General features: G+C 38.2%; 1 protein-coding gene across 1 annotated transcript; it reads right to left on the bottom strand.

The window, feature by feature from the left end:
• Nucleotides 1-12,630: 12,630 nt before the first annotated feature.
• On the bottom strand, nucleotides 12,631-15,093 carry LOC147299581 (uncharacterized). The gene is made up of 5 exons (XM_086231229.1): nucleotides 14,917-15,093; nucleotides 14,604-14,822; nucleotides 14,390-14,488; nucleotides 14,216-14,311; nucleotides 12,631-13,234 (listed from the first exon to the last, which is right to left on the bottom strand). The coding sequence occupies exons 1-5, from the start codon at nucleotides 15,091-15,093 to the stop codon at nucleotides 12,818-12,820; spliced, it is 1,008 nt and encodes a 335-aa protein (XP_086087355.1). The 3' UTR covers nucleotides 12,631-12,817.
• Nucleotides 15,094-16,442: the final 1,349 nt, after the last annotated feature.

Below are 16,442 nucleotides of genomic sequence, written 5' to 3'. Positions count from 1 at the left end.
GTCATTCACTGATCATAATGAACACTGTTTTTCACGTACAGTGACTGTTACTTAAATTACAGTTGCTACAGTGGGTCATTTCGGGTTTTGCTTTTTAAGCCCAATTCTTTGAAAGCCCATATTCTATTTAGTATTAGACATGCATGTGCATTGCACAAGACTTGTTTTCTCCACTGTAGCATTCAGATCTGATTTTCTCTTTCCCATTCACGCATACACACTATTCATCATCTTCTTCATTCTGATTTTTAAATACAAAATTCCTTTTGACAGCTGATTTTTTCTATCCTTAGTAAATACTAGGATACCCCACTAGGACAAAGGGAATATGCCCTTAATCCGTCTCTTGTGGACAGCCATTGATTGGCTTCCACGTGGCATGGGCGAACATGCCTCTTACGTGAGTGTGTACGGGCATAAGGGGTGCTGCCTGGTCAGATATGTAAGTGCGTTGATGAGCAATTTCAGAGCGTGAATTCTTGGGTTTTCACTGCTGGGTATTTTCCATGTGAGGTGCTCATCTTCATAATTTTCAGAAAAATGGTTTTTAATTCTTGAAAAATCACATAGAGATTTTCTGAAATTGTTTTTGTTTAAATCTGAAATTCTATATGGGTTTGAGTGCTTAAAAGTCTTCATACATACTTCAAACACATTCATTCTAGATTTAAGTTGAAGGATTCAATATTGATCTTTTCATGCCGATAGCTTGAGAAGATTGATCTTTGTTTGTGAATCCTACATTTGCATATCATGTTCATGCATTGATGAAACCACTGAGCTTGGTGCAGATTGGTGCCATGGGTTGATGAGCTTGGAGTGGAGCTGCCTTCTTCATGAATGACCATCTGCCTTGCGTATGGAAGTTGCACAAAATGGGTAAGATAGCTGCCACTTAGTCTAGGACTTAGTGATTGAGCTTGTGTGCTGAGTACCCTCTTTTGTATTGAACTTCTGATTTAGTGGATTGCCTGGTCAGCTGGATAGACCCCCAGTTTTTACCCTTTGTGGTTTTTCTGGGTGAACATCTTGTGTGTTTCTGTCTTCCATATTTGTGTTGTTATGATTACTGACTCACTCATCTTTTAAACACAAATCTGTACTGGAGCTATTTGCTTAAAATTGATATATGACTTATATAACTGTTTAGATAATCACACACCACTGTAGTTGTGGATAACACTGGGATGCCTATTGTGATGGGTCCTCTGAGTGTATAGGATGTCACTTGATCCTTGGTGTGTTTGATTTGTGTTGTTTTACTGAAGTGATTTTTTTGGTTTTTAGAAGTCAATGTGGAGTTTCACATTTTGTTACTGGACCGTCAGAGTTGTGTTTGGTTGACTAGTTCGTGAGTGATCACATAAACCAAAAATTGGGGTCCGATCACTGAAAGTGAATTTAATCAAGTTAATTGAGTGAATAGATCACCTAAATTAAACTTTCAATTGGTATCAGAGCGCTACTCTAAAAGCAAATAGAGAGATCCTAGGGTGTCGTTTGTTTTCTAGGTGTGTCTAGATGGAAAGAGATCGTGTTGCGGGATCTTGCAACTCTCCTCCATTCTTTGATGGCAACAACTACGCTGCTTGGAGAGAAAAATTTGAAATTTTTCTTGATGCCTATGATGAGTTGGCATATGAGTATCTCAATGTTGAGTGGATTCCTCCCACACGGATAGTTGATGGGATTGAAACTCCTAAGCCTAGGTCCGAATGGTCTTTTGCCGAAGTCACGGCCTCTAGCTCCAACAAGAAGGCTAGAAATGCTATTGTCACTGCACTGTCTTCCTCACAATTTGCACACATACAACATTGTGTCACGGCTAGGCAAGCTTGGAACAAACTTAGGGTTGTTCATGAGGGGGACAAACAAGTTAGGTCACTTAAGCTTCAAATGGTACATGCCAAATTTGAAGAAATTAGGATGAAAGAGTCCGAGTCATTTTCCGAGTTCTATGAAAGGTTGGAAGCCCTCACAAATGAAGCCATGTCCCTAGGTAAACCTTATGAGGAGTCTACCATTGTCCAAAAGGTTCTTAGATCTCTACCTAAGAGATTTCAATCTAAGAAGCATGCAATACAAGAAGTCCAAAATTTGGATGAACTCAAAATTGGTAAATTGGTAGGAAAGCTTAAAACCTTTGAGATGGAACTTGAAATGGATGAAAGGGATAGCAAGAAGTCAAAAGATATTGCTTTGCAAAGTGTCAAAGAGATGAGTGAAAACTTGAGTGAAAAATCATCCATGTCCGATGATGAGGTTGCCCTTTTTGTCAAAAGATTTAGACGAATTCTTAGAAATAAAGGGAGAGAAGCTAGAACTAGTGGTAACAACTTTAAGGAGTTCAAATTCAAACCTCAAGGAGAGAATTCATTTGAGAGAAAACAAGAGAGGAAGCCTAACTTTAAAGAAGGAAGAACAACCAAGAGAGATGTGAAATGTTACACTTGTGGTGGAATAGGTCACATAGCAATTGAATGTGCAAACAATAGAAAGAATCATTCTTCAAGTAAGAATAAAGCCATGAAAATCACTTGGAGTGATAGTGAGAGTGATGACTCAAATGATTGTGAGTCTTCTTCCGATGTTGAGGGTGATGAAGTTGCATTTGTTGCATCAATCAAGGAGATTGATCAAGTAGATGGTGGGTCTGACTCAGAATCTGTTCCTGATGATGAGTCTTACACTGCACTTTGTGATAAGTATGACTTACTTTTCACCGAAACTCTTAGCATAAAGGAAGAAAATCAGAAACTAAAGAATGCTAAATTGAAATTGTGTGAGAAGATTGAGTCATTAGAGAGTGAATTAGAAAGTGTGGCTATCTTGAAACAAAATTTTGAGAGTCAAGTCAAAGTGCTCAAGGAGAGCAACATCTACTTTAAATCTTTGAATGAAAAGCTTGAAAAAGAAGTTCATGAAGCAAATGAGAGCATTGTTGAGCTCACCATTGGGGCTGAAAAGGTTGATAGGATGCTTAGGATTGGAAAGCTTCATGGTGACAAAACCGGTTTGGGTTTTAGTGAAAATAGTCCTAGTGTATCCAACACAAAGACCATTTTTGTCAAGTCAGAATCTGATCATAGTGTCAAAAAGGGTCTAGGTTTCATTGACATTGGTCAAAATGCATCTCATTCTAAGTCAAGTCAGCCACATCAAGTGTCACACAAATTGATTGTTCTACTTCACTTAGAAAAACAAAGTTTGTCCCGGTTTGTCATCATTGTCATGTCAAGGGTCACATTAGACCAAATTGCAACAAACTTAGAGGAAAGAAATCAAGTGAACCAAAGAGAAATGTTTCTCTACAAGAGCAAGTGAACAACCTACTCAAGGAGGTAACCAAAATTGCCTTACTTGTCACCCCACTTCCCAAAAATAAGCCAAGTCTACATCAAAGATGGGTTGTGAAGAGCTCCACTAAATGTCTAGTAACCTTGAATGCTTTTTCAGCCACTAAGAGGAACATTTGGTACCTAGATAGTGGGTGTTCCAAACATATGACGGGAGATAAGGAGGTCTTTACCTCTCTTGCTCCTTATGATGGTGGGAGTGTGACTTTTGGAGGAGGAGAGAAGTCCTATGTGAGTGGAAAGGGGGTTGTACACATACCCGGTATACCCGAATTGAAAAATGTGAGATTTGTTGATGGGCTAAATTCTAATTTGCTTAGTATTAGCCAACTTTGTGATGAATGGGGTGGTGAAGTGTGTATGTCCAAGAGTGGATGTAGAATTGTTGACTCCCAAGGAAGGGAGATCTTGAATGCCCCTAGGTCTAGGGATGATTGCTATGTGTTTGATGGCAATGTTGGAAAAATTGAGAATACTTGCAATAGAGCTATTGATGACACTAGCTCTCTTTGGCATCAAAGACTTGGTCACATTAATGTTCATGACCTTTACAAGTTGTCTAAGCATGAGGTTGTTAGAGGTCTTCCAAAGATAGGAAAGCCCGAAACTTTTGTTTGTGGTCCATGTCAAATGGGGAAGCAAACCAAAGAACCACACAAAAGAGTCAAAGACATAGGCACCTCTAGGACACTTGAACTAATTCACTTGGATTTAGTTGGTCCGGTCCAAACCTTGTCAATAGGTGGAAAGAAATACATTCTAGTCATGGTAGATGATTTTTCTAGGTACACTTGGGTGTCATTTCTTAAGGACAAGTCGGAGACATTTCATCATTTTGTCAAGATTGTGAAATTGCAGAAAAGTGAAGGTATGTCGAGTCTGTCAACCCTGTCCAGAATCAGATCAGACCATGGTACTGAGTTTGAAAACTCTCAATTCGATGAGTTTTGTTGTCAAATGGGTATTAAACATGAATTCTCAGCTCCAATAACACCCCAACAAAATGGAATCGTTGAGAGAAAGAATAGGGTTTTGATTGAGATGGCTAGAGTGATGTTGAATAACAAAAATCTTGCTAAACATTTCTGGGCTGAGGCGGTAAACACGGCATGTTACATCATAAATAGAGTCTATCTTAGGCCGGGAACCAAAAAGACTCCCTATGAACTGTGGAAGGGTAGGAAACCTAAGGTTACACACTTTAGAGTGTTTGGGAGTGCATGTTACATCCTTAGGGATAGAGAACATTTGGAAAAATTTGATTCCAAGAGTGATGAGGGTCTGTTTTTAGGCTATTCATCCAACAGTAGAGCATTTAGAGTCTTCAATTTGCGAACAAATTCTATGTTGGAATCCATAAATGTGAAAATAGATGATCATGATGCATCTATTGAAATGGCTGCAGATAAGGATGGATTGTTCCCACAATCTGATCCTAAAGAGGTTAGTTTGGTTAAAGAAGAGTCCAAGTCAGACAGTGATGAACCTACTGATGACTCAAAAATTGTTGAGTTTGACAAGTCAGAGAGCGAACAAAATGACAAAACACTGAGTGACAGATCTGAAAAACCAAGATGGGTGAGGTGTAACCATGGTGAAGATGTAATTCTAGGTTCTTTAGACCAGCCAGTTAGGACTAGAAAACAAATGGCCAATGAACTTGCTCATGTGTGCTATGTTTCCATTGTTGAACCTAAAAATGTCAAAGAAGCACTCAATCATGAGGAATGGGTGAGTGCAATGCATGAGGAATTGAACCAATTTGAGAGAAACCAAGTGTGGACTCTTGTAGAGAGACCAACCAACACAAATGTCATTGGAACCAAATGGATATTTAAAAATAAATCCGATGAATTTGGGAATGTAGTTAGAAACAAGGCTAGGCTTGTTGCTCAAGGGTACTCCCAATTAGAGGGTATTGATTTTGATGAGACTTTTGCACCCGTTGCTAGACTTGAGTCCGTTAGGTTGCTTTGTGCCATTGCATGTCATCTTAGGTTCAAATTGTATCAAATGGATGTCAAAACAGCGTTTTTAAATGGTTACTTGAATGAGGAAGTGTTTGTAGAACAACCAAAAGGTTTTGAGGATCCTCACATGAGAGATGGTGTCTATAAATTGAGGAAAGCCTTGTATGGGCTGAAGCAAGCTCCAAGAGCTTGGTATGAGAGACTCTCTCATCACTTGTTGTCCAATGGGTATCAAAGAGGGTCGGTTGACAAGACTCTATTTGTAAAAAGGTTGAAAAATGATGTCTTGATTGCTCAAGTTTATGTGGATGATATTGTCTTTGGTTCTACTTCAGATTTTCATGTTAAGAGATTCATTGATGTAATGTCTAGTGAATTTGAAATGAGTCTAGTTGGTGAAATGAATTTCTTTTTAGGGCTTCAAGTCAAGCAAGTAGATAGTGAGATATTTATCTCCCAATCTAAGTATGCTAGAAACTTGGTCAAAAAGTTTGGGCTTGAGTCTTCCAAAGTGGCTACTACTCCAATGAGTAAAAGCTCCAAACTTCATAGGGATCCAAGTGGTAAGCAAGTGGACCAAACCTTGTATAGAAGCATGATAGGAAGTCTCCTCTACCTCACAGCTAGTAGACCGGACATATCGTTTGCGGTAGGAGTGTGTGCTAGGTTCCAAAGTGATCCCAAAGAATCCCATTTGTTTGCAACAAAAAGAATCATCAAATATGTAAGTGGGACTCTTGACTATGGGTTGTGGTATACCCATGACACCAACACTAAATTGGTTAGATTTAGTGACTCCGATTGGGCTGGGTGTAGTGATGATTTGAAGAGCACCTCGGGTGGTGCTTTCTATGTTGGGAATAACTTAGTGTCTTGGCATAGCAAGAAACAGAATTCTGTCTCTTTGTCGACTGCTGAGGCTGAATACATAGCAGCAGGGAGTTGTTGTACACAACTTATTTGGATGAGGCAAATGTTAGCCGATTATGGAATTGATGAGAAAACTTTTCTCATCTATTGTGATAACATGAGTGCTATAGATATCTCCAAGAATCCGGTGCAACACACTAGAACCAAGCATATTGACATAAGACATCATTTCATTCGAGATCTTGTGGAGAGTGGCACTCTTACCTTGACTTTTGTTCCTTCCGAACAACAACTTGCAGACATCTTTACAAAAGCTCTAGAGAATCCAAAGCACATTAGTCTTCGGAAGTCAATTGGCATTTGTACACATGCATGAGTCTTTGTAGTTAAATGTGCTTCATTGTTTAAGTTTCTTTTATTTGGTTAAGTAGTTTTTCTTTTAAAGAAAATAACCACCTTGAAAGGTCTTAACATTATGTGTCATACTCTCTTTGATATTCAAAAAGGTTCTTGCATAACATGAGTCATGTCAATAAGCATAATCCCCACTTCTTGTCAAATGTTAGCCTTGAGATTTTTTTTTTAACACTTTGTCATAATCAATCAAACTTGTTAAATGCTTTTCAATGAGAATTTGTTTGAGGATGCAATTTAGCCTTTCAATATAATTTCTCCTTTGTGACCCATCTTTAGCTAAAATTTTCCTCATTTGAACAAATGTGCACCATACAAAAACAACAAAAAAAAAAAAGAAGGAAGGAAGTGTGCCCAAAGAAGTCACGGCCCTAGGGAGAAACAAGGTGTTTTGATGGTGTTCTAGGGTAAAGAGTCGCAAAATTGGAGCAAATCATTGCACTTAACTTGGGATGTGCCTAAACAAAACAAATGAAAATAATTTTTTTTTAAAAGCCATTGTCATGAGTTAAAAACTTTGTTTTCAAGATTTGTTCCCAAATTAGAAATTCTCTTGAGTGGTTAAATTCTAATCTCTTGTTGTGGATAAAAATTATTTAACCTCTTTGGTTGTCTTTGACATCATTTTTCCATCTTCAACAAGTCTTGAATGCTAGCATTGACCTCCCTATATCCCAAATATGCTTATTCTCTTGCTCAAAATTTGCATTTTTCATTTTCCATATCTATGAGAGTGTTGACATTGGTGGTTCATTCTTTTCAAGTGTGTTTGTTGTTTTGTCAAATTTGTTTTGTCAAAAATAAATTCCCTGAAGCACATCTAACTCATAGATTTTCTTTGTGTGTCATTGCTTCCAATTCTCCAAGGATTCCTCTATCTTTTTGTTTTATGTTCCAGTACGCAGTTTGTTCATTTTGACTAGTCTCACAATCGTCAAATACAGTCAATTTACTACAGGACCATTCTGCACCTTGGATTACTGTTCATTAAAGGGCATTTCAGACTTTTCTGCATACCTATGTTCTTCTCTAGCTGTCCCTCATATTACATGTTTATATTCTGTAAGCCCGGTATCGAGATGTTGCATTTAGGGGGAGTTTGTCTTTAGGGGGAGTTTGTCTTTAGGGGAGTTAGCATTTAGGGGGAGTTCGAATTTAGGGGAAGTTAGAATTGTATGGAATTTTTTCTCTTTCGGCATGTATTTTTCTTGCATATCTCTCCATTTTTCTGTGCTTCTGAACTGAATTTTCTTTTATGTATGACCTTTTGTCTTTCCATGACAAAAAGGGGGAGAATGTATTGGTTGTTTAATCTCCATTGCTTGCTGCGTTTAAACTACATACTATCATATTTTGTGTTGTGCAAGTTCTTCTTCTTGCAGGTACATTATAACAAGTGTTGGGCTGTGTGTTGAGAGTCTTGTGAGGTGAATGGGTTATTGTTTTGTCAAGGAAAGCCAAAGGGGGAGATTGTTAGTTTCTAGGATTTGTTAATGTTGGCTATTTTCCGTGTCAAAACAATTGTATTAATTTGTATTTATTCACTCACAAGCTCTAGGCTAGATTTAGGACAAGGTCTGCTGCTTTGAAGAAGTCAAGAATGAACAAGTCACAAGGTATACTGCACTTCATTCATTTCATGAAATTAACAGATTTTTGTCTATTTGACTAGTCATTCACTGATCATAATGAACACTGTTTTTCACGTACAGTGACTGTTACTTAAATTACAGTTGCTACAGTGGGTCATTTCGGGTTTTGCTTTTTAAGCCCAATTCTTTGAAAGCCCATATTCTATTTAGTATTAGACATGCATGTGCATTGCACAAGACTTGTTTTCTCCACTGTAGCATTCAGATCTGATTTTCTCTTTCCCATTCACGCATACACACTATTCATCATCTTCTTCATTCTGATTTTTAAATACAAAATTCCTTTTGACAGCTGATTTTTTCTATCCTTAGTAAATACTAGGATACCCCACTAGGACAAAGGGAATATGCCCTTAATCCGTCTCTTGTGAACAGCCATTGATTGGCTTCCACGTGGCATGGGCGAACATGCCTCTTGCGTGAGTGTGTACGGGCATAAGGGGTGCTGCCTGGTCAGATCTGTAAGTGCGTTGATGAGCAATTTCAGAGCGTGAATTCTTGGGTTTTCACTGCTGGGTATTTTCCATGTGAGGTGCTCATCTTCATAATTTTCAGAAAAATGGTTTTTAATTCTTGAAAAATCACATAGAGATTTTCTGAAATTGTTTTTTTTTTAATCTGAAATTCTATATGGGTTTGAGTGCTTAAAAGTCTTCATACATACTTCAAACACATTCATTCTAGATTTAAGTTGAAGGATTCAATATTGATCTTTTCATGCCGATAGCTTGAGAAGATTGATCTTTGTTTGTGAATCCTACATTTGCATATCATGTTCATGCATTGATGAAACCACTGAGCTTGGTGCGGATTGGTGCCATGGGTTGATGAGCTTGGAGTGGAGCTGCCTTCTTCATGAATGACCATCTGCCTTGCGTATGGAAGTTGCACAAAATGGGTAAGATAGCTGCCACTTAGTCTAGGACTTAGTGATTGAGCTTGTGTGCTGAGTACCCTCTTTTGTATTGAACTTCTGATTTAGTGGATTGCCTGGTCAGCTGGATAGACCCCCAGTTTTTACCCTTTGTGGTTTTTCTGAGTGAACATCTTGTGTGTTTCTGTCTTCCATATTTGTGTTGTTATGATTACTGACTCACTCATCTTTTAAACACAAATCTGTACTGGAGCTATTTGCTTAAAATTGATATATGACTTATATAACTGTTTAGATAATCACACACCACTGTAGTTGTGGATAACACTGGGATGCCTATTGTGATGGGTCCTCTGAGTGTATAGGATGTCACTTGATCCTTGGTGTGTTTGATTTGTGTTGTTTTACTGAAGTGATTTTTTTGGTTTTTAGAAGTCAATGTGGAGTTTCACATTTTGTTACTGGACCGTCAGAGTTGTGTTTGGTTGACTAGTTCGTGAGTGATCACATAAACCAAAAATTGGGGTCCGATCACTGAAAGTGAAATTAATCAAGTTAATTGAGTGAATAGATCACCTAAATTAAACTTTCAGAACCTCTTCCACACAATTGTCATCTGGTTGGGCAATTGTTCTGAAGAACTCATAGCGTGGATCCTCGGGAGGGTAGGGGGTAGGGTTGGTGGGGGAAACAGAAACAGCCATAGAGGGCTTAGCCTCTTTCTTCTTCTTGACAAAAGTTGTGTAACATGACCGAGTAGAAACTTGATTGCCTTTGACCACCCCTGTTCCTCATGGGGTCGAAAACTTAATCAGAAGTAGGTGGGTGGAGATCATTACCCTGAGTTGGTTAAGTACCAGTCGTTCCAGGATTACATTGTATGCCGTGGGGCAGTCCACCACCAAATATTGAGTAGTCGCAGTGGTGAACGAAGGATACCTCCCAAAGGTGAGTGGGAGGTAAACCCCACCAAGATGAGTGACCGTGTCGCCTGAAAAACTGAGTAAAGGGGCGACTGACCGGTCAAGCCTCTCATGGTCTGTCCCAAGGGATGTGAAGCCTGAGGCGAAGAGAATATTGACTGAGCTGCCACAATCGACGAGGATCCGAGCCACATCGAAATTAGCGATTATGGCCTCAATAACTAAGGGGTCGTCATGTGGAAAAATGAAATCACGTTCTTCTTTAGCGAAGGAAATGGGCGACCACCCGAGCCTAGGAGTCTTTTTGCCACGGTGGAAGGCCACAGCCATAACGCCTGAGCATTGCTGAGCACTTCGGGCGTATTCCTTTCTAGCCATGTTGGAGTTGCCAGCGAGGGTCGACCCCCACAGATGGTGTTAACTCGCCATCGTCGTTGTCCTTCAGCCTTGACCTTCTTAGTGGCCTCATTGTCCACAAAGTCGCCAACTTGCTTGCCTGTACCAGAGTCTCCACTGCCTCCTTAAGAGCTCTGCATACCTCGGTGTTATGGTCATGGTCATGGTTCTCATGGTAAAGGCAAAAAATGTTCTTGTTAACCCGGTACCGTATTTGTGTTAGGCGGGGTGGGAGCTTAGGAAGTATGTCTTTGATCTGGCGATATAATTAAGGATTAATGCCATTTTGCTCCCCAGACTATTACACTTGTATCAGTTTGCTCCCCATACTTCTAATTTAGAAAATTAAGGACCCTGACTTTTTCAATTTTACCAATTGAGGTTCTTTCGTCAATTTACACATTTTTCATCCTAAATGTCGAAAATGATCAACCAAAATTTAGCGAGAAATAAAGGAGATAAAAATGATGTATGAGGAAAAAATGGTAAGATCTAAATGGAAGAGACCATTTTACCCTCAAAGATTTGGATGAAAAATGTGTAAATTCTCAGGAGAATCTCAATTGGCAAAATTGAAAAAGTTAGGGTCCTTAATTTTCTAAATTAGAAGTCTAGGGAGCAAACTGATACAAGTGTAATAGTCTGGGGAGCAAAATGCTATTAATCCCATTTAATTATGTATAAGTGACAGTGAAGACAATATATACTTTGAACTTTGAGGCATAGGACGTTTGATAATTTTTCTCCCTTCGTTGTCCTCCGCCTCTACCATTACCAAAGTGTTTCTTGTTGAATTTCTTGAATTTCTTGAACTTTTTCCCTGACCCCCCAAACTGGTTACCCGAGCAAGGCTCGAGTTGGGGTGGCACTATGATAGCCTGGTCGGTACTTTGATGGTCCATAGTAGGTGCCTTATTCCCATATGTTTTGAATTCAGCAGTGGCATAGACTACAATGGCCTTTTGCATGAGTTACTTGTAGGTGTGCGGATTGCGGCAGTTAATTTCAAACAAAAAGTCCCCTTCTCGGAGACCGCCATTGAAAGCAGCAAAGACCACCCTATCATTGCGGTCGCGACACTTGGATCGTTCTAGCTAAAATCGGGCAATGTACTCTCGGAGGGACTCCCTGGTACCTTGACGGACCCGTGTTAGATTGTCCGTGGTGTAAATCCTCTTAGTCTGGATAATATATTGGCTTAGGAAGAGTTCTTGGAGCTCATCGAAGCAATTGACCGAGCCGGGGGGAAGCTGATAGAACCAATCTCTTGCAGTGCCAGAGAGGGTGAAAGGAAATATCTGACACCTTGTAGTGTCATCAACACCTTTGAACTCCAGAGTTGACTAGTAATTCATGAGGTGATCATACGAGTCTTCATTTCCCGTGTATGGAGTTATTTTTGGAGGTCGGATGTCGCCAATCGGGGGCACTACAAGAAAACTTATTTTTCCCGACAAAGATATTTTGTCGGGAAAAGTCTTTTTTTGTCGGTAAAAGTTTTCGCCGACAAAATAATTTCGTCGCCCACTTTGTCTCCCAAAGCTCGTCGAGCAAACCTTTTATCGACAAAATATTTTACTTTGTCGGGATATATCAACGCCGACAAAGTTATTTAGTCGGGAAATTAGTCGGTAAAGGCCATCGGACAATTAGATTTAGAGTTTTTTGCCGACAAAGATTTTGTCGGGAAAGATATTTTTACCGACCAAATGGTTTTGTCGGGAGAGTTTAAATCTTTGCCGACAAACTCTTTGTCGGGAAAAGTCCTTTTTTGCGACAAAACTATTTTGTCGGCCAAGATGTATATGTTTATGCTGACCAATATTTGGTCAGGAAAAATCTCTGCCGACAAAATAACTTTGTCGTTAGAAATTTTATCAATGATAATTCATGCACAAATTATTTTAATTAAATTAATTACATATTTAAAACTTTTTACAATTAACAAAACTGCAATTAGTGAAAGATACCTTTTTAATTCATATATCAAAAAACATACAATAAGTGAGTTCATGTCCATATAAAATAATATATACCCAACAAATTCCAAACATATAAATAGTACCCTAATTAACCATGCATGTGGCAGCCTAATTCCTATCCAAAAAATTTACCCTGCAGTGGCAGCCTAATTCCTATCCAAAAAAATACCCTGCAATGGCAGCCTAATTCACATCCAAAATATACAACATAGCTGCATGCAGTGGCAACCTAGCTAATTCACATCCAAAATATACAACCTGCATACAGTGGCAGCCTAATTCACATCCAAAATATACACCCTGCAGTGGCTGCCTAATTAACATTCAAGATATGTTTGATGCATGTCAAATTTATCAAAAAATATAAATTCTAGATAACCCTAAAGAGGTGTATGATCATCCTCATCGTCATGAGCACCATCATCTTGTTCAGGCTGTACCTGAGTATGTGTTGGGGGTAGTACTAACCCAGGGATAAGAGTCTGAAGCTGTGGTAGAAGAAATTGAATCTGTTGCATTAAACCCTCCCTTGTAGCCTTCTCTTCTTGAAGCTGAGCTCGCAGCTGCTCCAATTCTTTAGTAGTGGAATTTGATGGGGGAGTAGAAGATGATGCAAGATCGCGAAACCTCCCATAACCCAATCCACGGATTGCCCGTCCTGGTTTAGTACCCATTACATCCATAACAATTTGAGTCCCAACCTGAATAGGAACTGAAATATCTTCTACTGTTGTACCCTCAGGATACTCCTTCATGATATCATCAAGTATGGCATTTTGCTTCTCCATCATCTTATCCTAGAAACAAGTAAAAAATTTGGATAACATTAATAATCTGTTAGGCAAAATCAATAAGTAAAACTTGGAAAATATAACATACAAGAAGTCTTTGTAAATTTAAAGGCTTTGAGATAAAAAAACCAAATTCTTAGTATAATGGAAAACCAAATATAACATACAAGTAAAACTTGGAAAATATAACATACAAGAAGTCCTTGAGATAAAGAAACCAAATTCTTAGTATAATGACAGCATAAAGAGGATGCATTTGGATTGAGACAACAAAGGCTTCTTTTTTATTGACCAAGACAAAATATTGGCTTCCTTCAATTTACCAAACAAAAAAGAAAAATATAGGCTTCTTTGTCATGCTTTTACCATTTTGATTCACATGTTCTTTACTCTTTTAAAAATGCCTAACAGTATAGGCCACTAAGGTCTAGAACTCTACCACTACTGAAATCTTAAATGCCTTTTCTTTTGAAAACTTCTAAAATTTTTCTGGTGAATTGTTCCTGTGTGACCTGCACTTTGGTTCTAGATTCAAGTTCAGATAGCATGCTAATTAGTCAAGTATGATGCTATTGTCATCCCTCATCAATCTTTATTTGCTTGCGAAAATGTGAATGTGATGAAACATAACCATTAATGGAGACAATAGAAGTGAATATATATAGCATACAATCTTCATAAGACAGAACACAATCTAGAGAAGATAAGATATTGAAAAAGTGTTATGGTTGACTGGAGTGTGAAACAAAACTTGCAGTCCATTTATAAACCAGTCAATCCAAATCATAAATAAACCCCCTTTGCACCCCTTAATTTATGATCATTAACCTTTTTAAAAAAATTAACAAAACTTAGCTCCTCAAGCTAGGCCCAGATATTATAAGCATAATGGCCATCTTATATATTACAAAAACTGAGAATATTAACAACTGAGAAAATAAGACATTATAAGCATGATGGCCATCTTACATATATTAAAAAACTTACATATTTCTCCTTTGCTAGCTCATTGGTCCATGTTTTACCATCCTTCTTGTGGTGGACCTTCTTGAAGGTGACAACATCTGGAAACTTCTCCCCAGCCTGTAATTAAAACATGATTTTAATTTTACCTTATAAAGAAATCAACATCATTATTCTTATATCACATGAAAATTTTACCTCATAAGCCTCTTGAAATGTCACACCGAACGGACACGACCCAGCACAATGGTTAATAGGCTTCTTGGTCCGGTTAACCTTGTTGGCCTCGGATCGCTTCTGCAATAATTGAAAAGGTTGGAGCATTACATATAGCCAAATGTTTACAAGTTGAATATTATAGCATAAATTTGTATATGTAATATTAATTTGTACAAGTGACTGGAATTAATACCAAAAATGCAGGACTAGAAAAAATATCACACAACTTCTGCCATTGTTCAACATCTCGGTCTGCCATCTCATCAGGAGGAGCTGCCCGTGCATCCTCATCCTTCTCAAAGGAAAGGTAGTAATCATGCAGCTCGTACTTGAACTCATTGTATGCCTTATTCATCACCTTATTAACATATTTATAACACCGGTCATCTTCCAAAGGTATATCAAAGTTTACCTACAATCCACGATTTAAAAAATTTGTAATTATGGCTAAAAAAAATTAGTAATAATATAACATATGAAATTGAAAAGGTTAATAGGAAACTCACTGTCAACTCCTCCATAAGGTCAACTCTAACATCTTGTGGAATGTGCCTCCAAAATTCATAATTCATTGGTGCTTCACTTCGTACAATGGCCCCTATGTCATTAGATAACAAGCTTCGTGTGGCTCTGTCAGGTAGATTACTAACGTTATGAAGAGTGACGTGAATCTTCTTCTTCATGGTTCGTGTGAGGGTGAAAGACTTAATTTGTCTACTTGGCCCTCTCACACCCCTTTTAGAAGCAGGCAAAGAACCCTCTGTGGGTGCTGAAAAGAGATAAATCAACATAAATCAAATTACCATACAAAATCAAATTGACTAAAATTAAATAATTGATTTTCAACCATTAACTTCTTACCATGGGAGCCTTGTTCATTACTGGTCTGGGGCATTGCAGAAGAGTCTGCATCCTCACCCAATGAGGGTCCTATATTAACAACAAACATATACAAGTATGAGAAAAATTATGAGAATTTAAAGTCAAATATTATGTACAAAAAAAGACTTACAATCAGCTTAATTGGTCTTGCTGAAAACAAACACTAGACTTAGACAAATTACTTAGAAGATATCCCAAATTCAACTCAACTCCACACCATTTCGAAAATAAAAAAATTTAATCAGATTTTAAGTGGGCTAATGAAGGTCATACCATTAGCAGATGTTCTGGCAGCAGTGCTTTGAGAACAAGACTTGTGACGACGACGTGCACTGGTAGACCGAGTCTGACTGGTAGTTTGGGGCATCGTAGTTTGTGTTGCCATAGTCTGTGGTGGTGAAGTCTGCTGAACTAAAGTCTGGGGAACAGAATTTTGGGGTGGTGAAGTTTGGCGAACTGAATTCTCAGGTGCTGAAGTGCAGCGAGATGAAGTCTCAGGTGGTGAAGTACGGCGAGATGAAGTCTGGAGGACAGAATTTTGGTGTGGTGAAGTACGACGAACTGAAGTCTCAGGTGGTGAACTGAAAGCTGTAAAAAGTCGCTTCCTTGGAGGCCTAACAGGTGGTGGAAGAGGGGTAGACAAGATGGTATCGGTCTTGCTCCTATTGGCTGTACGGCTCCTCTTTGCAGTACAAATAAGATCCATCGTTTGTCCATGGAAGTGCAATATTCTTGCTGGCTATGTAGAACTTATGAACATTAATATAGCACTAAAAATATAAACAAAACTTATACATAGCACCAAAAAAAAAAAAAAAACTTAATATATAACAAAAATTAACTCCTAGCAGTGCATTATACAAAAGCAATTAACTAATACGGAACAAAAAATAAAATGATCAAATGATTACATATTAGCAATTAACTCATAGCATGAAATAGGTAATACATAGTAGCAAAAAAAATAACTAATACATATCAGCAACTTAACTCGTAAGAGCATCATATAGTTTAGTATACTCATCACTTAAAAAAGCATGCATTTTCTAGCAGCCAATCCCAAGGCTCATTATGTTTAGTTATAATGTATTTAAAAAAAAAATTAAAAAATAAGAGTCCTCTAGAAATCATATTGAATTTGGATTAAAGT

This window comes from Dryas octopetala, chromosome 1 (genome assembly GCF_963921425.1).
Source record: "Dryas octopetala chromosome 1, drDryOcto1.1, whole genome shotgun sequence".
In the NCBI taxonomy this organism is placed as follows: Eukaryota; Viridiplantae; Streptophyta; class Magnoliopsida; order Rosales; family Rosaceae; genus Dryas; species Dryas octopetala.
This window is presented reverse-complemented; position numbering and strand designations above follow the sequence as displayed.